This window comes from Diabrotica virgifera, chromosome 6 (assembly GCF_917563875.1).
Source record: "Diabrotica virgifera virgifera chromosome 6, PGI_DIABVI_V3a".
Lineage (NCBI taxonomy): Eukaryota > Metazoa > Arthropoda > Insecta > Coleoptera > Chrysomelidae > Diabrotica > Diabrotica virgifera.
This window is the reverse complement of record NC_065448.1, coordinates 86279328-86305492: the sequence shown is the minus strand read 5'-3', so window position 1 is coordinate 86305492 and position 26165 is coordinate 86279328. Positions and strand designations below refer to the sequence as shown.

The 26165-nt window shown below is 31.2% G+C and overlaps 1 protein-coding gene across 1 annotated transcript in view; it reads right to left on the bottom strand.

Moving 5' to 3' along the window:
• Positions 1–10670: 10670 nt before the first annotated feature.
• Positions 10671–26165, bottom strand: part of LOC114339160 (uncharacterized) — a 28694-nt gene continuing 13199 nt past the window's right edge. The window contains exon 3 of the mRNA XM_028289792.2: positions 10671–11205. Coding sequence (XP_028145593.1) covers positions 10727–11205 — 479 coding nt within the window. The 3' untranslated portion in view covers positions 10671–10726. The remainder of the gene's footprint in view (positions 11206–26165) is intronic.

The window sequence follows — 26165 nt, the reverse complement described above, 5'->3', positions numbered from 1 at the left end:
TTAATATTGTATTTAATTATAGAGTAATTTCCACATATTAATATATTTTTCAAATTGGGCTCTGTACCGCCATTCTTTATTATATTACGAATACGTGTGCCAAATATCTCGAAAAAATATTCAAAATTACAGCCGCAATCTTGGAACGCGTTTTCGCCACCTGTTGATCGCTACTGTTTCCTCTTAAGACGTGAACTTAATAAAAAGTTATTTATTGTTTATTATTTATGTTATTTATTTATTCAAAATTGTAAGCGTTCCATAGTAACAACATATTATTACAAAATCACTTTAACACTTTTCCTCTTTTCTCGATTGAGTATTAGTTTTTGTTGTACATATAAATTATTACAATCACTGAATACATAGTGAAAAAATTATCACATTTATTATTAACAAAATTAATAATTTGCAATTATACAAATAACAGTTATCCAAGAACATTCAAAAGCCATCTCTTTAAAGTTAATGATGACATTGTCAAGTAGAATGACATTCTAGTAATGTTTACATATTCATACCAGTGGGAATTTTACTACACGTAATTTGCCGTGTAAAGACCGAAAAAGAATGTGTGTGTACTTTGTACGCACGTAAGAAGTTATACTTCTATTATATGATTTAAACGAAATGAATATACTTTTTATTTATATTTTGTTTAAATATTAAACTAATTTATACTTACTACTTCTCAAACATTTTTATTAGAACAGTGCCAAAAATTAAAATAATAAAAGAATAAAACACACACAAACACATTAAACAAGCCACAAATGATGTCTGAACATTAATTGTCGAAAAATTTTTTAACTAAATACGTATTTTCTGAAAATACAATTATATAATAAATATACTTACAATCATAAAATGTATTAAAAAAACAAAAAAGAAAGTTTCTATTGGGACTCGAACCAGCGCTAATAAGAGCGGTTGGTATTGGAATTCATTCGCCTTCTCCGCTTAGCCACGGGCACTATGTGTCATTATTTACGAAGATCGACTAACTAAACGGATTAAACTTGTGATATTTTGATATTTTGAAAATTGATCAAATTATTTTAATTTTGAATTGAAATGATTTAGAATTGAAAAAATACAACAAAACATAGAGTAAAAAAGCAATATATTAGGTGAATATTGATAGAAATTTTGATGGTAATCAAATTATAGATATAAATAAAAGTATTACATACTATGTATTTTGGCAGATCAAATAGGTAGGTTTATACCCATGATACATTAACAATTATTACGTACCTGTTGCTTTTAAAAACTATTTAAGAGTCACTACAATATTATAAACTTTTTTGTTTCTGTCCTCACAACAATAAAACTAATATATTATACATTTGTTTACCTTTACCTTTACCTCCAAACCACAGCTGCCATATCGGATAATTTTTGACAAGTCATTTGAACATCCAATCAGAACAAAGTTATAATGCGCATGCGCCGGGCTGATAGGTTTTAACATTTAAAAAAATCACCCTCTATCGCCGGTAAAGAAGTATAACTTCAAAAAGTAGGGATAGCCGTAAAATATTTGTTAATTATGTACCGATGGCCTTAAGAGAACTCAAAAAGAATAAAATGAATTATTTTGTGACTACGTATCGTTTAATAATAATTTATCAGCTCGCAAAATATGCGCATTTCGATCATTAACTTTTAATTTCTTTTGTATAGTGCAGTCACTGAAGTTAAAAATTGTAATCGTAAATCAGCGCTTTTTGTTTTTTAATTTCTGCAAGTGAGGGAGAGGGTAGCTCAACGATGGTAAAACTTTGCAGCCGTTTTGGAAACATGGCAAGAAGCATATTGAATACTGCTAGTCCTGAAATTTGGGAAAAAAGTGTACGGAGTTGTTAAAAGGTAATAGGTAAAATATTGTTGGATGCGTGAAAATCGCATCGAAGTAATTAACCCAGTCATCATTTACAATCCAAATGAAGATATCGACGATAGTAATTATGAGTATGGATCTGGTTCTTGATTGAATACACTGGAAGGTAATGTTTTTATTTTCTCGTTAAGAAAAATTTTGAGTGTTATTGTTATTACACTAAGCATCAAAATTAACGCACCATCTTAAAAATGGGACATTTTTGATGTCTCGTATTTCCTAAACCTGTTGTCCGATTTGAGTGATATTTTCAGTATATTATAGCTTTATTCTTCAAAAATATCGATGTAATAATATTATTTCTAAACAGGTAAGTGTCATTGTATATCGGGTGTAACAATGATAGTATGTTTTTTCCTCAAAGTTTGGAACACCCTGTGGAATATTCTAGCGTATATAAAATATTTAAATTAAAACTCGACTGTAGCCTTAGGCTTTCTTAACATTTTGCTTTCCGATTCATTCGCTTATGTGGGATAATAAAAAAAAGAGTGTGTGTACTTGTGTACGCACGTAAGAAGTTATACTTCTTTGTCATCATAAAAAACAGTTTTTTTATATACCTCATACAAAATCGATAATATTTGATATAAGATGGTTATATTTTAGGTTTTAGATCATGCAGAACATTCTATAACTTTTCTTTCGTAAAATTAATAACGAAAGTTATCATAATTGAAATAACAGAAAATAATGTTGATTAATATGTTGAGAAAAATTTTTAATTTCTTTTTCAATTAGAAGGATGTAATTGCATATTAGAATATAGTTCTAATTCCAATTAACTGTTCATAATAACAATGTTTAATATTGTAAAAATAAAGCTACTTTTCTCTTGAGTGAAATTCATATTTTTTGACATACCCTGTGTAATACCCATAAAAATTTACTATCTGATGGTTGAATCAGAGATTCTAGATATTGCAGAACCTTTTATATAGAACAACTATTTTTCGTAAAATGAATAATAAAAAAGTTTTCCATATTATGGCTCCAACTTACATACTGCATATTATGACAAAAATATTTTTAAATCTGTAGGCAAGTCAAAAGTGTAAACTCAACCTTAATTTAACAAGAGTTATAGTCGGTTCGCTAAACTCAGACACAACTGGCTAGTGTTTTTAGTAGATTTTTTTTGTTTTTGGCCAATTTTGCGAAAATTGGCAAAATTACTAACTATTTAGTAATTATTTTCTTGCCAATTTTATAAAATTGGCAAAATTACTTACTAAATTCACTAGCCATTTGTAGTAACACTGGTGGTACTCATTATTTTCTTTTAAAATATCATACAATATATTATTTACAAAAGTATATACAAATCCCGTATAATATCCCTACTTTATAGCATTTTCAATATCTTCCGTAGTCCAAACGGTGAGTTTAAATTTTTTTTTCAAGGCGTCCAACTTTCTTTGAAGCGAAGCTGAATTGTTCAAATATAAAAAACTCTCCTGCGGTGTTGTCCGTATGAGATGATATGCCAGTCTCTAATGCATCATTGTCCTCTATGTTTACTTTTTGATTTATTTGTATAGCCTACAAAAACAATTAATCCAATTTAAATTTTAGATCACAACTACACCTGATATGAATAACATTGTAACTCCACTTATAATGTTTTTCAACTATTTCTTAAATGATATCTATAAAGGACAACTTTCATTTTGATCTAAAAACTTTTATCCTATCTTATGTACCTAAATATAAAGTTTTTTAATAAAATAACCTCATTGTAAGTGCAAATTTTGAATCACTCGGTGGAAGAAACTTTGTAACCAATGTTACAATACTATAAATTTCTATTATTGATGAATATTTTTATAAACACATTGTAACATCTATATAATTTACGAGTGAACTAACTTCCACTGTTATATCTGATGTTCACAGTGGATTACATGTTCAAGAAGCATCAACAGCGGAAACCCCTTCCTGCATCAAAGGCATTAGTTTATTATTAGATACGTCTGCTAAGAAAAAATTCCCAAAGAAGAAAAATCTTGGAAAGGAGAGACAAAGAGATCCAAGTGTTTCCAAAATTAATTTTTTGAAGAAACTGAGGAACTCTGACCAAGAATACACTAGAAAAACTGTAAAATTAACGTAAATGAGAGAATTGGGACCTCGATGTAATGATAAATGTAACATTTAATGTAAATCGAAATTATATAAAAAAAGAATGACTCAATTCATTTAATAATTTTTGGGCAATAGCTGATCATTATAAACAAAGTGATTTATGTAGAGTTTGTAGAGCATACTTATGCAGATATAGTCCGTCCGCTATAACTTTTCCCATACGGTACGAATCATTTTCAATCAAACTAAATCAAAACATAAATTGAAACGAACGTCGATGTGTATATACATTTTGTATACTGTATACTATATACTACACACATCGGCATACGCTTCACTTTCTGTTTTGACTTAATTTGATTGAAAATGAATCGTACCGCATGGGAAAAGTTATAGCGGACGGACTATTCTCAAACAATAGAGAAAAGTTAAATGAGTCCACGTAAAACTGGCAAATATGAATATAATTGGCAGTTAGCAGAACACTGGCACCAAGTTCGTAAGAAACATTTTTGGATACTTTACCAGATAATATATGGTTAACTACGCTATTCAAAAAAAGTGGCATTGCAGCTCGACTTAAATCAGAACCATTAATGCTAACAACAATGTGATACATGAAAGCAAAAAGCTGAGGAAAAGTTATAAAATATGGATTAAGCAAATTGTAGCTGGAGCATCACATGAGCTAATGGTGTATTGCATATAAGGAGACAGTCTGTTACCAACGCACTGTACTCAGCTGAGAATATTTTTTAACAAAAAATCAAAATATTAAATTATTCTCCATTATTTATTTTTTAGTTGTTATATCCACTTGAAAAAGCATAAGATAAATGTGTTTATTGGATTTACTCACTCTCAATTTACTTCTTTCTTTTCCAATCTCATCATTCTTTCAACATCATATTACCTACGCACTTTTTTGAGGCTTTCCTACCATTTCCTGTGATGGAACTTGATCAGGATGATTTTCGTCCTCTAAATAAGCAGGTTCGTCTAAAATTAATAGATTTATGTAAAATATTGTTATGTGAATGTATGAGATAGCCACTTTACACGATGCAACTAATTGCGCAATTTCTTGCAGGAATTGAAATTGCATCGTGTCACACGAGAATTGCACAGAAAAGGTGCAATTACTTGCAGCAACTTCTTGCTGCAAGAAGTTGCAGCTAAATAGAACATGTTCATGCAATTTTTTCTGCAATTGTTATATATAACACATATTATAATTTTCTCAATAATCTAACATTTTTAATCTAATATCTGATAACTCTACTCAAAAAATCACATTTAATTTATAAAAACAACATAACCTAAAATTTATGGTTAGGTCAAAGTTTCTGTCTATTTCATGTCAGCTTATGCAATTACTTGTACCCTGTAATCATTTTATTGCAGAAATCTAGTTGCAAGTTGCAACTGATTGCAGAAGTTTTTGCTGCAAGAACTTGTGCTATAAATTTCGCAATTACTTGCAATGTGTAAAGTGGCTATGTACAAATGTAGGAACAAAATTTGTTTAACTTATTTTTAAAACACTTACCAGTAATCATTGACAGTAATAAAAGACTCCAAGTACTGGATTCTCCGAGTCTTTAGTTTTGAATAAGTGAGATCGTAAATCGTCCCGGTTGATTGATGTTATCCACAGTTCTCTACACTCTACCTCTTCGAGCGAATAGGTTTTTATCAGTAATTTTGCGATTGAAAATCGCACTCGCACAGTTTGGGCTTCCACAATGACATGCAACAAGCATGTTAATAAGTCCAAAAATATAATATGAAAACTATTTAAGGCAGTATAACTATTAACTAACTTTTGTTTGTTGTTTCTTTGCACACAAATTTTAAAACGCAACAACCATAAATAATCTAACGTGCCACAGCCGCCATATTGAATAATTTTTGACATGTCATTTGAACATCCAATCAGAACAAAGTTATAATGCGCATGCGCCCGGTCGCTAGGTTTTACCATATAAAAATTCACCGTCATTACGCCCGTAAAGAAGTATAACTTCAAAAAGTTAGGTACTTTAACAACTAGCCATGTTATTCATCAATACAGGGTGTTTCTAAATAAGTGCGACAAACTTTAAGGGGTAATTCTACATAAAAAAATAATGACCATTTGCTTTATAAACATATATCCGCAAATGCTTCGTTGCCGAGATACGGGAAGTGGAATTTTTTCTTACAAACTGTCGATTTATTTATTGCTCTAAAACCGGTTGACATATGCAAATAAAATTTAGTAGGTTTTAAGAGGTAGTTACGGCGCATTTCTTGACATACAATTCAGAATTTTATATTCACCATTCGCGTGCAATACTTATTACCCGGTCATATTACCCGTATGCACGCCAATGGTGAATATAAAATTTTTAGTTCTATGCCACAAAATGCGCATTTCATTTGCATATCTCAACCGGTTTTGGAGCAATAAATAAATCGTCAGTTTGTAAGAAAAAATTCAACATCCCGTATCTCGGAAACAAAGCATTTGCTGGCATATGTTTATAAAGCAAACGGTCATTATTTTTTTATGCAGAATTACTCCTTAAAGTTTGTCGCACTTATTTAGAAACACCCTGTATTGATGAAGAAGGTTGCTAGATGTTAAATTACCTAACTTTTTTATTATCCAACATAAGCGAATGAATCAAAAAGCATAATGTTAAGAAAGCCTAAGGCTACAGTTGAGTTTTAACCCTACGTTAGGCGCGCGGTTATTGCTGACGAGCTTAGTCGCGCGGTCTACGATTGTAGGCCAATAGTTTTTTGTCGTATAATACCGGATTTTGACAAAATTAACAAATTAATGGTTAATAACATGTTTATTTATGTCCGTACTTTGATATTAGATATGTTTTGTTCCTTGGCTTTTCTCATTTTGACAGTGGTAAATTAAAAACGAGGTCATGATTTTTTGGGTCTTTATTCGCAAGTAAACGAAAATGGTCACAAAAATAAGATCAATTTAGTAAAAAACACAAATATTTTTTATCTCTGAACTTCTAGAATGACCAATAGGGATGAATAATAAAGAATGGAACTAAAAATTAAAAAAGAACAAAACCGTTAAATGGTGAAAGTGGCACCATTTTAGTCCGTCAAATATTCAATGCAAATATTCCTGAGATGATCCTTGCATGCACACATCTTATGGAAAATATAATGTCACTCAAATTCAATAAAATTTATACGAATAGATTCTTTTTAAATTAACGGTCAAATCTTATCATTGCGCCAACTCTGTATTTTCAATAATAAGAGCAGAAATTGATATAAATAAATCTGAAATCAAATGGATACGTAAATAAGTTAGAGAGAGAAAAAATATTTTAAAATACCCAGATTATCGGTACTCCATAAATCAGCGGATTAGTTTCACTAATCCGCTTAGGCCCAGCGGGGTTTATGCTGTTTTGAATAGCACTCAGAGCAATAGTGATTGTAACTAACACTTTATGGACTCCAAAAATGTGATTTCGATAAATTTTAATTGCAATTTGCGCCGTAATTAATCATAATTAAGAGTTGGCGCAGTGATAAGAATTGACCGTTAATTTAAAACGAATCTAATCGTATAAATTTTATTGAATTTGAGTGACATTATTTTTTCCATAAGATGTGTGCGATGTCCTTTGTCACATTTTTGGCATGCCGTTTTTGTTGACATATTGCAAATTCGTGCACAAATACAACATCGTCCCACGTAATTTGTTGGAATATTAGGGGGAGGGGGTACGACTTCTTCGTGCAGTCTCCGAGCAGTACGCGAGCTCGTCGTCTATGTTCTCTTAGCAGGGAAGGTATAGTTGATCCATATTCAATTTGCGGTTTGATTAGTTCCCATGCTAAGTTTTCAGTGAAGTCGCTTCTTGAAACTCTTTCATTTATGTTATTAGCTTTATATATTAACTTTATATATACAACTAATAACTGGAACGCGCTTAGTCGCGCGGTCTACGGTTGTAGACCAGTGCTCTTTGAATAATGGTAAAAAAATCATGCAAACAGATCGGCGGCGTTTAGCACACTGAAGAGTAAGTTAAGAGTATTAGTGACAGCTACTAAGCGGGATGGGAGCGTATGTGCAGTTTTCTGCAATTAGCGACCACTTAAAGGAGAGTGGTCTACGATTGTAGACCGCGCGACTAACGGAGGGTTAATTTCAATATTTTATATACGCCAGAATATTCCACATGGTGGTGTTCCAAACTTTGAGGATAAAACACACTATCATTCTTACACCCGGTATACAATGACACTTATCTGTTTAGCAACAATATTATTACATCGATATTCTTGAAAAATAAAGCTATAACATATTAAATAAATCACTAAAATCGGACAGCAGGTTTAGGAAATACAAGACATCAAAATGTCCTATTTTTAAGGTTGTGCGTTAATTTTGATGCTTAGTTTATTTTGTCAGTAAATAATTATAACTACAATTTAAAAACAACAGAATTTGTTATTTTCTATATTTCTGCACTAATAATTGTATATTTCTCTAAATGAATTCAAACTACATTATCAGTTAAAACCGTATTTTTTGTTTGTCTTCTGATAGTGCTTTAAGGGAGATTTTTTTGTGAAATTTCTCAGCATAGCAGACAGTTCAAGTCAACGCTTTCATCTACAATCCAAAAAGTCGCAAATTCGTGAAATATAAAGGAGAGGAGGGTATTATGGAATACTATTTAAATTTTTAAAAATAACTTATTCTTTTTTTAATAAAAATTCCCAAAATCATCATGACTCCATACTACAACTTATTGTAATGAACTATCACTTGTAAAAAATGAAATATTTATTTTGTTTTTTTTTTTAATATTTATTACAAAAAAAAGTTACAGATGGAGGTTAATATGAAATAGTCGGGTAATATGGAATATATGTTATAATCATTTAAAAAAAATAGAGTTCATAAATCATTAACTGAAAAGAAATATTTTCAACTCTAAAAGACGTATTATTAAGATTATAATATGCTAATCATTACTGCTTCTACTCTATTCACAAAAATCACAAACATAATCTTTTTTCTCTGTTCCGGTACAGTCAAGGTGGGCTCACAAAAAAGAATGTGTGTGTACTTTGTACGCACGTAAGAAGTTATACTTCTATTATATGATTTCAACAAACATTTTTATTAGAACAGTGCCAAAAATTAAAATAATAAAAGAATAAAACACACACAAACACATTAAACAAGCCACAAATGATGTCTGAACATTAATTGTCGAAAATTTTTTTAACTAAGTACGTATTTTCTGAAAATACAATTATATAATAAATATACTTACAATCATAAAATGTATTAAAAAAAACAAAAAAGAAAGTTTCTATTGGGACTCGAACCAGCGCTGATAAGAGCGGTTGGTATTGGAATTCATTCGCCTTCTCCGCTTAGCCACAGACACTATGTGTCATTATTTACGAAGATCGACTAACTAAACGGATTAAACTTGTGATATTTTGATATTTGGAAAATTGATCAAATTATTTTAATTTTGAATTGAAATGATTTAGAATTGAAAAAATACAACAAAACATAGAGTAAAAAACAATATATTAGGTGAATATTGATAGAAATTTTGATGGTAATCAAATTATATAAATAAAAATATTACATACTATGTATTTTGGCAGATCAAATAGGCAGGTTTATACCCATAATACATTAACAATTATTACGTACCTGTTGCTTTTAAAAACTATTTAAAAGTCACTACAATATTATAAACTTTTTTGTTTCTGTCCTCACAACAATAAAACTAATATATTATACATTTGTTTACCTTTACCTTTACCTCCAAACCACAGCTGCCATATCGGATAATTTTTGACATGTCATTTGAACATCCAATCAGAACAAAGTTATAATGCGCATGCGCCGGGCTGATAGGTTTTAACATATAAAAAAATCACCCTCTATCGCCGGTAAAGAAGTATAACTTCAAAAAAACTGTTTAAGAATTAAATCCAAATCTCTCCTCGTTTATCTTCGAAGAATTTTCCATTCGAGAAGATACATTCAGAGTCATTGTTTTCTAGTTCTTTAGCTAGCCAGTCTTCTAGAAATACCTACTATTCCGTAATAACCGACATGCCATCTTGGAAAAATAACCTTTAAACTGATGGACAAAACACTACATATTAGCTAACAAACGACCAAGCTATGTAAAACTACACTTATTTTACTTTACATTACGATTAACCTCAATGTTTGAATCAAGTATATAGTAGTAGATTAAAATGTTTAAAAAATGACCTGCAAAAACTTTTAAAGGCCACAAAACAAATTTTTTCTGTAGGCCGTTATACAGCAACAACAAGCGGTCAGCTCTGGCTGCATAACATAATGGGAGTATTATTCGGTAACTCATGGTATTTTCACACGATGGCAACATCTAACAGAGCTGTAAACTCGGTATTCCACATTTCCCGACTATTCCATAATACCCTCCTCTCTACTATAAAAACTATATCATTAATTGTTTACTATCTTATAAAATAATATCTCCAAAATGGAAACGCGTTGGTTTGAAATTCCAAAACACACGAGTTTGTTGTGAATGATACTTATTTATAAAATGGTGGAATGTTACGTATAAAAATCCTTCGATTTTTTGTTACGAAGACAAGTAGATTATAAAAAACATGGTTTAATTTAAAATATATTTATTCATAACTATCTATATATTATGTATTACATATTAGTCACCTAATTTCTATCTCTAGTTCTTCATTGCTATTAGAATCTACAGATCTTATTTGTCTTAAAATTAAATCAAATTCATCGTAATCATAACTTGAGTAAAAAGCTTTATTAAATCGCTCATATTTTTTTCTCCTATCTTCTAAAACTTTCTGAGTTGTACTTTCTATCATTGGCGTTGTAGTTCTATCTGTTTTCTGAACGAGATTTTGATAAATATATAGCTTGTCATCCTCTTCATCTATATTTACACTTAAAGGTTTAATTGGTATCGATTTTCGTCGGTGATTACTGTGAATTCTCAGGTTTCTAGGCAATTCTCTACAACACACCATAGGGAAACCTTCCTCAAATCCGCACTGCTGGCTCCTTAAGAAATCTACTACAACTGGAGTTAACGGCTTCTCTACACCAGCAATGAACTGCATGAAAGATGGGCATCTTTTTAACATCATACATTGGGACGTATAACATTGTTTTTCTGAAAACAAAATTAAATCATTATATGGAGCCAAATTTTTTATTTTGATGAAAAATGGGCGCTACTAAAAAGTGTAACGAAGTAAATAGATATTGCAGTTCATAAAGGTATTAAAAGCTGATGACTATTAAATCGTCTTCTATAAATAAAATATAAAAAAAAAATAGTTTTATATCATTAGAAAATATGATTTTAACAAAACAGAAAAACCTATATAGCCTATGTCGTGGTGTGATACCTACTTCACCGATTTTGGCGTGTTCAAAAAGCATTAGTTCTAGAAAAATTTTTTTTCTCTGATTCTGGCCTTGGTTTAGAACTAGAACCTTTAGCCACGTAATTGTATAACTTATCACTATCTCAGGTGTAATGTGTAGTGTGTAGTGTGTGTGTTGAGTAAGTGTCTTGTTACTTTGCAAAGTCGACGTCATTGTCTTTGCAAAGAGACGCTAATTGTATCCGAACGTCTGCGGTCCCTCCGGTAGTTCTAGAAATTATAACTATAAACTATTTTTAGACGTACAAGTCAAATTTAAACAAAACAAAAGTAAAGGTCGATAAATATTATGGGACTAATACTCCTTCAAATACAAATAAATAATGAGGAAATGAACTAGGTACTTCAAATCGTATTGGAAGGTAAAGTATAAGGGAAAAAGATCATTAGGAAGATCCTAGAACTATAGTTTATTTTTTTACCAAGAGGAGTAAATTAAAAAGACAGATTCACGCCCAAGAAAGCCACTAGAAAAATAACTAAATACATATTTTTTTGGTTGAAGATGTCGGCCCTCAACGTTAATCCATAAATATTATATTTTATTACTACGTCGCTAAAGAGTTCTAAAAACAACTACTTTTTACATAAAAGCACACTAAAAATCTAAAAATTAAAGGAATAAAAACGAAAACTAATTAACCTATGAAATGCCAATATAGGGCTTTTCATTCACAGTCATTTGTTTCGAGCTTCTGTCATATGTGGCATAATCCGTGTATATTAATACTGTACACAGATTATACAACATAGGACAGAAGCTCGAAACAAATGATAATCGATGAAAAGCCCTATAGTCAAAATTTGATAAATGTCATTAGTGTCACAATTTTATAATAGTGAAGTAAGCTTGCCTGCGGTTAGACCAATTACAAACAAGCATTACAGCGCGGTAAATTTGAATCACTCCCCTTGGTTTAAAAACAAACCATAGTGGTAAAAGACCTGAGAAGATGGTTTGACCGCTTATCCGCATAAATGTTTCGTGCAGCAGTTTCCAAAGCTACAATTGCCAAATGGCAATTGCTCAATAAGAAGAAGAATGTTCCTTCAGACTACGCAGTAAAGTATATCTACATTGGATAAACCACGTACTAGACGGCCCACCGATGTAATTACACCGAAAAATGTGAAGAACGTCCATGAAATGGTTCTATTTGATCTAGACAAGGCGAAAACGGCGGTTCAAAGGTTCAAGAAGTCGCCCACGCGAAAAGTGGTCCAATTTTTTTTTTATTTTTTTAATCAAATTGCAAAAATCAATATTTTTGGCCCTGTCAATTTTTTTTTGATTTTTCGGACCATTCTGGACAGAATAGGTCTCTTGTAATTTTTCTCTAAAGTTAATCGTGTTCGAGTAATAAGCAATTTAAAATTAGAAAAACGCGAAAATGGCCATATTTAGACTTAATAACTCGGTTAAAGATTATTATTATACAAGTCAGAAAGTGACTAAATCAAATTTCAAGCCCCCTTCATGATCTTGAAGAAATTGGTGTCATTAATTTATTACTAAGCTGTTATTTTTATTTATTAATAATGAGCGGTAAGATCGTATTGACGCGGCTGTAAATGTGAGTGCGAGTGAGATGCGCCATTGGATTGCCTGAATGGCATCTCTTTCGCACTCATCATGGACGGCCGCCTAATACGTGCATGGCGCTCATTATTTTTACTTAAAAATAACATCTTACTAATTAAATAATGACAAAAATTTCTTCAGGTTCTTGTAGGGGGGCTTTAAACTTTGATATAGTACTCTGGGCTAATTAGCAAAATTCATGGGAAAGTTATTTACCAGCAATTTTATTGCTGGAATCGAATTATAAGATCCTATATATTAATAATAGAGGTATGCAAAGTCCGCAGATAGTGTGCTACTTTTATTATAAACAAAATGGCCCCGACAAATCGTATTTTTTTCAATTATTGCTCTATAACTCCAAAGATTTTAACATTACAACAAAAACACTCAAATAAAAATTCATCGCAATTAAATTTTGCATAGAGATATGTTTTTCCCGATTTGCTCTGACGAAAATTTTCCTCGAAAAATGCGGGTTTTCCCAACAAAAACTCTAATTTTCAAATAAAGTTTTAGGTAAGTAATTATTAATCAATAATTAAATAACTTAGTAACATCAAAGCTTTCTTGGTAGAGATTGTAATTACAGAAGCCGGTGAAAATTAAATGAATATTTTAGCAACAATTCAATTGTTAATTAACAATTTTCGATCGCAATAATAACCAAAATAATCATGGTACATTAATCAAACTTATAAAGATTATAAAGATGAGATGCTTATTTAATATTTTATCGACAAAATATAAATTTTTCGTTTTTTTTGCATAATTATTAAATTTTGAAAAAAAAAAAAGTTATAATACGCTGTTCTAATTAGTAAAGTACAAAGAAAGGTTATTTACCAGCAATTTCATTGCTGGAATCGAATATTATGATCCTATATATTAATAATATAGGTATGCAAAGTCCGCAGATAGTGTGCTACTTTTTTTATTAACAAAATGGCGCACCCAAATCGTGTTTTTTTCAATTATTGGTCTATAACTCCGAAGATTTTAACTTTACACCAAAATACTCAAATAAAAATTCACCCCAATTTAATTCTACATATAGGCATGTTTTTCCCGATTTGCTCCGACGAAAATTTTCCTCGGAAAATGTGAGTTTTCCCAACAAAATCTCGAATTTTCAAATAAATATTTTGGGCAAGTAATGATTTATCAATAATTAAATACCTTGGTGAAATAAAAGCTTTATTGGTATAGATTATAACTGCAGAAGCCAGTGAAAATTAAACGAATATTTTAGCAACAATTCAATTGTTAATTAACAATTTACAGTCGCAATAAAAACCAAAATAATCATGAGACATTGATCAAACTTAGAAAGATTATAAAGATGTGATGCCTATTTAATATTTTGTCGACAAAATATAAATTTTTTATTTTTTTGCATAATCTTTAAATGTTTAAAAAAAAAATAGTTATAAACAAATTAACATTTCTCAGAAATTGTTTATTATATTGTAATTTTAAAAAATACTTAAAATGGGTATTTCAAAGGTCTTGAAAATGAATGCTTCAAAAAATTTTTCCAACCATTTGCAAAAAAAGTTATGAAACAGCAAAGTTAATATACGATTGTTCCGTTGTTTATAATTTGTTTTAATTGTTTCAAAGCTTGAAAGTGAGTCTGTGGTACAATCTAATTACTCACAAAGAATATCAAATATTAGTTCAATGGTTCTATTTTAATCAAAGATTAAAAATACTTTTTTTTGTAATTTTTAGCGCGAAAGTAGGCTTGGTACAGAGCCGGAGATGTTCGCATGAAGCGACTGACACGCTTTAAACTCGCGCGAGTTGTGTATGTGGATGGGTATAATACATAATACATAGCTACGGTACTGTATTAGTCTACTTTCGCGCGTGTAAATTACAAAAAAAAATATTTAAAATCTTTAATTAAAATATAACCGTTAAACTAATAATCGATATTTTTTGTAAGTAATTAGCTTGTACTTTAAACTCACTTTTACGCTTTGAAAGAATTAAAAAAATTATAAACAACGCAGTAATCGTATGTTAACTTTGCTGTTTCATAACTTTTTTGCAAATGGTTGTAAAAAAAAAATTTAAAACATTCATTTTCAAGATATTTGAAATACGCATTGTAACTATTTTTTAAAATTAGAATATAATAAAAACTTTCTGATAAACGTTAATTTGTTTATAACTATTTTTTTTAACATTTAAAGATTATGCAAAAAAATAAAAAATTTATATTTTGTCGACAAAATGTTAAATAGACATCTCATCTTTATAAGATTTCAAAGTTTGATCAGTGTATCATAATTATTTTGGTTATTATTGCGACCGTAAATTATTAATTAACAATTGAATTGTTGCTAAAATATTCGTTCAACTTTCACCAGCTTCTGGAACTATAATTCAAACCAAGACGGCTTTTTAAGTCACCAAATTATTTAATTATTGGTAGATAATTACTTATCTAAAACTTTATTCGAAAATTAAAGATTTTGTTGGAAAAACCCGGATTTTCCGAGGAAAATGTTCGTCGGAGCAGATTGGAAAAACATATCTCTATTAGAGATGCATCAAGTCAAACTAGTTTGATTTTACTCAACAAACTTGAATTGACTTGAAAATCAAACTTTTTGTATAAAATAGTTTGACTTGACTTGATTTCGATATCTTTAGGTTTGACTTGAATTCAAACATCTTCAAACAGTTTGAAAAGTTTGAATATTACGCAACGTGTTTATTTTCAATTTTAAATGAGACCACCTACGCTTTTATTTGTTCACTGGAGGATCAACGGGGGGTGGGGAGAGGGGTAGGGGAAATTCCCCCTCCCAGTAAGGTCCAAAAAATTTTTTTTGACAAATTTCAATAAACATAGCAATAATGTAACTATTGGCTGATACGATATTTAAACCGCAGACAGACAAATAAAACCCAATAAACGCGCCACTTAGGATAATTATTAAGAAAGTTTAATGCATATTTATACATAAATTTTTTTTTTTAATTTAAACCCAACATTTGTAGCCTGTATCCGAGAAAAATTTAAATTGTAGATATAAAACCATATAGACCTGGATCCCGCGTACCAAAAAAAGTTGATTAATAGCAAGCTGAAAATTCGTTAATAGCTTAACGGTGTCTAGTCAGACAAACTTTGATGTATGGGAACAATGGAACAGAAAAAGTTTTAATTGTGGAAAAGGTTAAAAATTTGGAACGTCAGACTACGTAAACGGTCCATGTATTTTGTCGGACAGACCTTCCAATTGATTTGTTACCATTTCATTAAACTCTCATGCAAAAATCAGACTGGTGTTTATCACCAACTGGGCATTTTAATGATTGGAACACGAAGAACATGTTAAATGACAGGAATCATGTTGGTTAGTAATAGCAGTCTGATTTTTGCATGAGTTTAATGAAAGGGTAACTAATCAATTGGATGTTCTGACCGACAAATACATGGGACGTTTTCCACTGTTCCACAATTAAAACTTCCCCTGTTCCAGTGTTCCCGTACATCAAAGTTTGTCCGACTAGGCTAGTCACTAGACACCGTTAAGCTATTAACAAATTTTCAGCTTGCTATTAATCAACTTTTTTTTGGTATGCGGGATCCAGGTCTAATAACTCTATGGTTAGTTTTGAATTTTAAAGAAATACCAACGAATATACAGCAATACCGACCAGAGCAATACCGAGAACAACGACCACTGTTCTTTGGCAATACTATTACTTTTGTATTGTGGTACATATTTTCGAGTGAACTAGCAGCTTGGTACCACATGTTTTTTCGTACTGGCCCTAAGATAAATAAATGCCTTTTTTAATAAAAGAAAGTCATAAAAATTCCAAATAAGTTTATTTTGAGCTGTCCATTGAAAAACCAAATAGTCTTATTTTATTGTAACCCTTAAGGCTATAGGCGTAACATGTCGCTTATCAAAATGTTCAATGTGTTTTAAATGTATTAATTTTTTTCAAATCCTGAGAAAACCAATAAGAATTTAAAAAAAAAATTAAACGCAGCATGAAAGATTACATTATTTCTGAGGAACGAACATCACTGACATCCTTGAAACTATAATGTTTATTTTAATAAGTTACAGGGGTGAACATAAAAAGGAAAATTTAGTGTTGTTATTAATTGCAAATATTTTATTCAAAACAAACTTTTTATTTATTCGAAGAGACTTTCGGCTCTCGATAATAACGCAGTCTTTCATTCTGCGTTTAAATTTTTCAAAAATACTTATTAGTTTTCTCAGGATTCGAAAAAAATAAATATCTACATTTAAAAGTTTTAAATTAAAACATATTGAAAATTTTGACTTTTATGTGGCACTCATTGTATTACTAATTTTCTTATCTTAATTGGCAACTAACATGTCTATCTCGACAAAAAAGTATATCTGCTAAATAAATTATTATTCAAACTCTTTCAAACTAGTTTGACAAACAGTTTGAATTTTCAAACCTGTACGATTGACCAGTTTGACTTGACTTGAAATATTTGTCAGAAGGATTGACTTGAGTTTGACTTGAAATTAAGTCAAACTCAAGTCAAGTTCAAACATTCAAGTTAAACTCGTGCAACTTTAATCTCTATGCAGAATTTAATTGCGGTGAATTTTTATTTGAGTGTTTTTGTTGTAAAGTTAAAATCTTCGGAGTTATAGAGCAATAATTGAAAAAAACACGATTTTCGGGCGCCATTTTGTTTATAAAAAAAGTAGCACACTATCTGCGGACTTTGCATACCTATATTATTAATATATACAGGGTGTTAGTAAATAAGTATGAAAAATTGTAAGGGCTAATTCTGCATAAAAAATTAATCCCGGTTTGCTCTATAAACATATGTCCGCAAATGCTTAGTTTCCGAGATACGGGGTGTTAAAATTTTTATTTCAAACTTCCAATTTATTTATTGCTCTAAGACCAGTTGAGCTATGAAAATGAAATTTGGTGAGTTTTAGGAGGTAGTTATTACGCATTTTTTGACATATAATTAAGAACTTTATATTCATCATTGGCGCTCCTACGGGTAATGGTCTGAATTTTTTTAAAGAAAAAAATAGCACGCCACTGAGATATTTCGAATTAAACATTATTTTTAAATTCCACGTCTAGTTTATGATAAAAAACCTTTCTTGCCTTTTTTCATATGGTGCACCGTTTTTATGCAGAAAAATTAAACATATTGACGCGTGTTTTTCATTTTTTTAATACATTATCAATAAATATCAAATATAATAATACTAAACTAGAACAATATCAGAAAATATTACTAATAAGATTTTAACTAGGTGCAGAGCTACAACAAATGTTAAAAATGATCTCCTTTAGAGGTTATAGAAGAATTTTATATTCATCATTGGAGCGCGTACGGGTAATGGTCTGAATTTTTTAAGAGAAAAATAGTACGCCACTGAGATATGTCAAATTAAAAATCATTTTTGAATTGCTGGTTCAATTTTCAACAAAAAATCTTTCTTGCCTTTTTTCATATGCGGTGCCGTTTTTATGTAAAAAAATAAAACATCTTAACGTTTACAAAGTATTTGAACTAAGTTTCTATGCATATGGAAACTACCTCAAATACTTTTTGTATGTTTTATTTTTTTGTATAAAAACGGCGCCTCGTATTAAAAAAAGGTAAGAAAAATTTTTTGTCGTAAATTGAACGAGGAATTCAAAAATGATTTTTAGTTTGACACATCTCAGTGGCGTACTATTTTTTTCTTCAAAAAGTTCAGACCATTACCCGTACGCGCGCCAATGATGAATATAAAATTCTTCTGTTACGTGTAAAGGAGATCATTTTAAACATTTTTTGCAGCTTTGCACCTAGTTGAAATCTTATTAGTAATATTTTCTGTTATTGTTTTAGTTTAGTATTATTATATTGGATAGTTCTTGATGATGTACTAAGAAATGAAAAATACGCGCTAAGATGTTTTATTTATCTGCATAAAAACGATGCATCATATGAAAAAAAGGCAAGAAATGTTTTTTATCAAAAATTAAACGTGGAATTTAAAAATAATTTTTAATTTGAAATATCTCAGTGGCGTACTATTTTTTTCTTTAAAAAAATTCAGACTATTACCCGTATGCTCGCCAATGATGAATACAAAATTCTTAATTGTATGTCAAAAAATTCGCAATAACTACCTCCTAAAATTCACCAAATTTTATTTTCATAGCTCAACTGGTCTTAGAGCAATAAATAAATTAACAGTTTGAAATAAAAATTTCAACACCCCGTATCTCGCAAACGAAGCATTTGCGGACATATATTTATAGAGCAAATTGGCATTATTTTTTCATGTAGAATTGGCCCTTAAAATTTTTCATACTTATTTACTAACACCCTGTATAATCATAAGCTTCGATTCCAGCAATAAAATTGCTGGCAAATAACTTTTCCCAAAAATGGCCTATTCTCCGATAATCAGCCCAGACTATAGTCACTTTCTGACTTTTATAGTAATAACTTTTAACCAAGTTATTAAGCCTTGAAAATAGCCATTTCTCGTTTTTTCAATTTTAAAATACTTTTATCTCGAAAACTATCAGCTTTAGAGAAAAATTATAAGAGACCTTTTTTATCCAGAATAGTCCAAAAAACCTAAAAAAATTGTCCGATCCAAAAGTATTGATTTTTGCGATTTGATTAAAAAAATGTTAAAAAAATTTGGACCACTTTTCGCGTGGGTGACTTCTTGAATCTTGTTCTGGAATATCTCACGAATGCGATTATGCAAGAAAATCTCATGGTAGTATTTTCTCCAAAGAATCCGCCATTTTCGCCTTGTCTAATCGTAAAGTGAAGGTGCGCGAATTGCTGATCATTGACCAAAAACATGATCGTGCAACCACTTCTCAGCAGTGTTTGTGCCTTATGAAGCTCAACCCGCCGGATTTTTGACATAGATCGGTAACCTGAAGCCCAAGTACATTCCCTAATAGCACACGACGTCCATTGGACGTCCAAAATAGGTCCATTTTTGGTCCTAACGTCCATGGACTATAAACGGACGTCCTTTGGACGTCCCATGTTGGACGTCCTTCGGAAGGAATAAATATGGACGTCCTTTGGACGTCCGACGTTGGACGTCCTTCGGACGGAATAAATATGGACGTCCTTTGGACGTCCGACGTTGAACGTCCTTTGGACGTCCATACTGGACGAAATACGGACGTTTTATGAACGCTTATATTGGACACATTATACCAATTACGGGATCAAATAGCAAAATAATTCAATAAAATATTAACTTGCGTTAACTTTACGTTAATGAAATACAGTCAAACCTGTCACTAACGGCCACTAAAATGAAAGAACTATTGGCCGATATAAAAAAGTGGTCGTTATTGCCAGTTTTTGTAGCCTAGATATACAGTACAACCTGTGTTACTGGCCACCTGTAGTAACGGCCAGTTTAAAAATTCCCCAAACCAATTATATCTAGACTACAAAAACAGGCAATACCGGTCACCTTTCTATATCGGCCAATATCTTTTTCATTTTTAGCGGCCGTTACTGACAGGTTTTACTGTAATTAGTGTGGGGAATTTTTAGACTGGCCGTTAGTACAGGTGGCCGGTGTTGGCAGGGGGCCGGTAACACAAGTTTTACTGTAGTTTAAATCGAAAAGATTAAATCTTAATTCAAAATTGTATATTAAATTATTACAATTATAAACTATATAGTTTAATATCCAAAACATGTTTTTGATTTCATGTAATGTAATGAAAATCTTATTTGTAAATTATTGGTTACAATGTTTAACAACAGGAAATATTCAAGAATAAAGAAAATAAAAGTTTCCCCTAACAACAAAACATTCCAGGAATTCTACTATCAAAGTTCTATTCCGTGAACATCTGATTAAATTATGGCTGGAAAGTTACCACAAGATATTCTATGAAAAGAGTACAATGTCCTCCTGGAGGGGTAAAATTTTCCATACTCTAAAGAGAGGCCATTTACTATTCAATTTGCGTTCATTTTCAAATTTGCCGCGCGAGTATCTATGTAGCGTCGCGTGGTCATTGGTCATCAAGTCATCAATTATTTCATTTTCATCATAAGATAACCTAAAAATTTAGTAAAAATTTTGATTGGAAAAAAATGCATCGATAAGGGGGTGAAAAATGGAAATTAGTGGCTTTTTTTGCTGTACTCAACTGTACTGTTTAGTATGCTAGTTTTGGCTCTGGCTGGATCTCTTAAACAATTATGTAAGTATTATAAAATCCGTTTTCAATTTTCTTTATGAAACGAATCATTTATGCATGTATTACCTGTAAATATTTTGATTTTTAATTGTAAAGAATAGAAAAATTACCGTTCATTTTAATTTTTTTTTAGAATCAGCTAAAAGTGGTCTACAAAAAACCAGATATAACCAAAATAAAGATATAAAAAGTGTATTGGCTAATTGGAAGAAACTCAACATTGTCCATGCATAATAAGTTATTACTTTATAAACAAATATTAAGACCTAGGAATGGAACCTGGATATAATCATCAAGAAAATAGCAGGAATCCCGACAAACAACTTAAATAAGTACAAGAATATTGAGGAAATCCAGCTCCTCGATACTACTGGGCAAACTAGAAGATTGAAGAGGACAAAGCCTTTTGAACTAGTTTGAGTGATAGGTGATAGTGAAAAGCAGAGCATAGTGCGTGATGTGGCTGTGTATGTTAGAATAGTGCACGATCTTGTTAGATTAGATAAGAGACGCTATGGGGTAAGCTCTTCATTTTAAGAAACAGTAGTAATTTAGGTTAAATTAAAATTGCTCATTGGTCAGTTATGACCAGATTGTTTTTTTTTTGTTTGGCAAAAAGGGCGTAAGTCAGAATTGCACATTGCTAATGTTTTGATGATTTCTGGACCAGCAAAAAACTGCTGCAGACGTAAACTGTATGTACCAATAAAAAGAGCCGATTTTTCTGGTCCAGAAATCATCAAAACATTATCGATGTGCATTTCTGACTTAAGCCCTTTTTCCCAAACATCAGAGAATTGTAATGTACAAATTCTCCTATCTGATTTTTCATGAATTTTGTAGGAGACGAAAAACCATTTTTAGGATCATCTCCTGCTTTCACATGTAAATTTTGACATGTCTTGTAGTAAATAGATAGTTGAATTTACTACAAAACATGTCAAAAAATATATGAAAACAGGAGGTGACCATAAAAAAAGCTTTTAGTCTCTCTTACAAAACTCATGAAAAAACAAATCGGAGGTATGTCACATCAGTGACTATATCCAGGGAATTTTTAAAAAATATACTTTGATGTCCCAAGAACCAAATATAACCTTTATATATATATACAGGGTGTAACAAAAATACAGGTCATAAATTTAATCACATATCCAAAAATAGTTTGATTGGACCTAACTTACCTTAGTACAAATGTGCACAAAAGAAAAGTTACAGCCCTTTGAAGTTATATATTAGTAGCACCAAGGGCCTTAGAGGCCCATGGCTTGAAAAGTTTGTTTTTTTCTTCATTTTCACGTTTCTTTATGTACTGAGATCTTCTCTGGCTTGATATGTGATTTTTCTCCATTCCTTCCTCTTATTCATTTTTCTTTTCTGACCCTGTAACACCATTCTTTCCAAATCTTTTTCGACCTCTTGCTTCCATCTATTTTCCGGTCTTCCGGAAAGCTTCTCTTTCTTGAAGCTATAGTGTAGTTTAGTACCCTTTTCGGAGTCCTCGTTTTTGGCATCCTTTCAATGTGACCTCGTGATCTAAGTCTCTGTGCCTTTATCACTCATTTGAAGTTACAAAATGAAAAGTGATTTTTTCCAATGTATCGAAAACAATGTGCTTTTGTGCACGTTTCAATTTAATTATTATTGTAGTACCTACCATTTAAACAACGTTTTAAAAACTTTTTTGCCTCTTATTGCTTTTTCGAAAAGTCAATTTTTATCGAAATATTTTGAATATTTGTCAAATCCACCACATATTTGTATATGGTTAAGTACGATTATGGAGACTTGGTAATAATATGCAAACTTATTTATGCTTTACATTTTTAGGTATATTTTGAACCATATTAAAAAAGAAGCCAGACTCGATAAAACGTGCCTTATCGAAAAAATACAAAGAAGCAAAAAAGTTTTGAAAACACTCTGTTTAACTAATGGTACCTCAGTAATAGTTTAATTGGAACATACACAAACATTTGGGGGGTTTAAAGGAACAAAACCCCCATAAAATTTTTATGTGGACATATTAAAAAAGAAGTCGCAACTCGATAAAAACTGCCTTATCTGAAAAATACTAAGAAACAAAAATATTGAATTTAACTAATGGTACCACAATAATAAAATTGAATTGGAACATACACAAAAGTTTGGGAGGATTTAAGGGATCAAAACCCCCATAAAATTTTTATGGGGTGCACAAATTTCACCATAATTTTTCTTTAAGATATTCCTGCCATAATAATGCCACATGTCACATGTCCATTTTCAATAAAAAATCGCTAATAGTTTTCGATATAATCGAAAAAATCGATTTTCATTTTGTAATTTCAAAGGGCTGTAACTTTTTTTTATGTGCATATTTGTACAAGGTAAGTTAGGTTCATTTGAACTATTTTTGGTCCCAGAATATGTGATTTAATTTATGACCTGTATTTTTGTTACACCCTGTATATACAGCCCATTACGCACCACCTTAAAAATTGGGCATTTTTGATGTCTCGAATTTCCTAAACCTGTTGTTGCATCTAAGTGATTTTTTTTATAATATTCTAGCCTAGGCCCTAGAATATGTTACCTCCTTATGCTTGTCATGCACAGGGAGCTATACTGTAATATATATTATATCACATTACTATAGAGAGCGATATGATATAATATACATATATTACAGCATAGCTCCCTGCGCATGACAAGCTTAAGGAGCTAACCTATAGCCTAGAATAATATAAAAACATCACTTAGATGGGACAACAGGTTTAGGAAATACGAGACATCAAATATACCCCATATTTAAGGTGGTGCGTTAATTTCTTGGAGAAGTGTATTGTAATTTAATGTAAATAATGTAATATCCAATAATTGTAATTTGATATAAGATGAAATATAAGTTCCTTAAAAAATATATTTTTTATTTCCCACAGTACATTCTCCACAGGTCTAAATATCGTCGCTAGACGTCCACCGAATGACCTTCCAGGACGTTAGATGGATGTTCAGCAGCAAGACATTGGACCAAACTGGGACATCCTATGAATGCCCAAATGACGTCCACCGAACGTCCCCTCCGACGTTAGGTGGACCTCCATTGGACGTTTGGCAACTTGGCCTTTGGACCAAAATTGGACGTCCGATTAAGGTCCAATTTACGTCCGATTAAGGTCCAATTTACGTCCGATTAATGTCCAATTTACGTCCGATTAAGGTCCAGTTTACGTCCGATTAAGGTCCAATTTACGTCCTATTAAGGTCCCATTTATGTCCGATTAAGGTCCAATTTACGTCCGATTAAGGTCCAATTTACGTCCGATTAAGGTCCAATTTACGTCCGATTAAGGTCCAATTTACGTCCCCTAGGACGTCCGATTAAGGTCCAATTTATGTCCGATTAAGGTCCAATTTACGTCCGATTAAGGTCCAATTTACGTCCGATTAAGGTCCAATTTACGTCCCCTAGGACGTCCGATTAAGGTCCAATTTATGTCCGATTAAGGTCCAATTTACGTCCGATTAAGGTCCAATTTACGTCCGATTAAGTTCCAATATACGTCCCCTCGGACCTTAGATGGACGTCCAATGGACGTTCGGTAGCGCGACATTTGGACCAAAATAGGACGTATAAAGGACGTTCCTCGGACGAAAACGGACGTCCAAAGGACGTCCCTAAAGTCCGTGAAGGACGTCCAATGGACGTCCATTGGACGTCCTTGTGCTATTAGGGTTGAAGCAAGAACACATAAATAAGCTTTTTAAAATGTGGTGTTACAGGAGGATGCTTAGAATACCATGCATGTACACAGAAGAAAACTAACATGGAAGTATTGCGAGAAATGGGCAAAGAATACGAAATAATGAACGGTACATTCCATGTCAAATCACTCAGGCAAACAATTTTGGATCTCCGATTTGTCTGAAAATTGGTATATAGCTTCTGCGGGACGTAAAAATAAGATATTTAAAGTCAAAAAATCTTCTTCTTCTTTTTTTCTCAAAATGTTATTTTATGCGATTTTACAGTGATTTGGTGTTTATTTAAACAAATTTGCATTTTCTGTCGTAAAATATTAATGAAAAACATAATATTTTAATAGAAAGAACTCAAAAATGTCATTATATGGCATTATAACAAGTTATTTTGAATCAAAACAAGTTTTTGATCAAATTTTATAGTGTAAAAAACGTTAAAATACCGTTTTTTTACATTTTCCTCCATTCCCAAAATACATTAAAATCGATTTGGCTGAAAATTTGCCCACAGATAGCGAAAAGATAGGACTTTAAGTGGTTAAAAGGATTTAAATTACATTTCAATACCAAAAAAGTTCCATGCAGTAATATCAGACTCAAAAGTATATATTAGTCCAGTCGGGATAGCATTTGACCTTGAATGCCGAGCTGCCCAAAATTTTATTTTTCTGATCTTTAGGGGTATTTTTAGGTCAATAGTAGCCTAAATTTAAAATCACGAATGAATTCCTCCGTTACGTTAGCCGCCATCTTGATTTTAAAGGAGAACCTGTTTTGCTCAATATCTCCGCCATTTTTAACTTTTCGACAAAAATGGTAGGAACTGAAATTGTTCCAAATAAATCGTATTTACAATTATTACAATTTCTTTTTAACAATTTTTGTCGTGAGGTCTACTTACAGTAGACGCCTATATTTCTGACTATAATATTGCATGTAACTTTTTTGGTATTGTAATATAATTAAAATCCTTCTAACCACTTAAAGTCCTATGTTTTGTCTATCTGTGGGCAAATTGTCAGCCAAATCGATTATGTGTATTTTGGGAATGGAGAAAAATGTAAAAAATGGTATTTTAACGTTTTCTACACTATAAAATTTAATCAAAAGCTTGTTTTG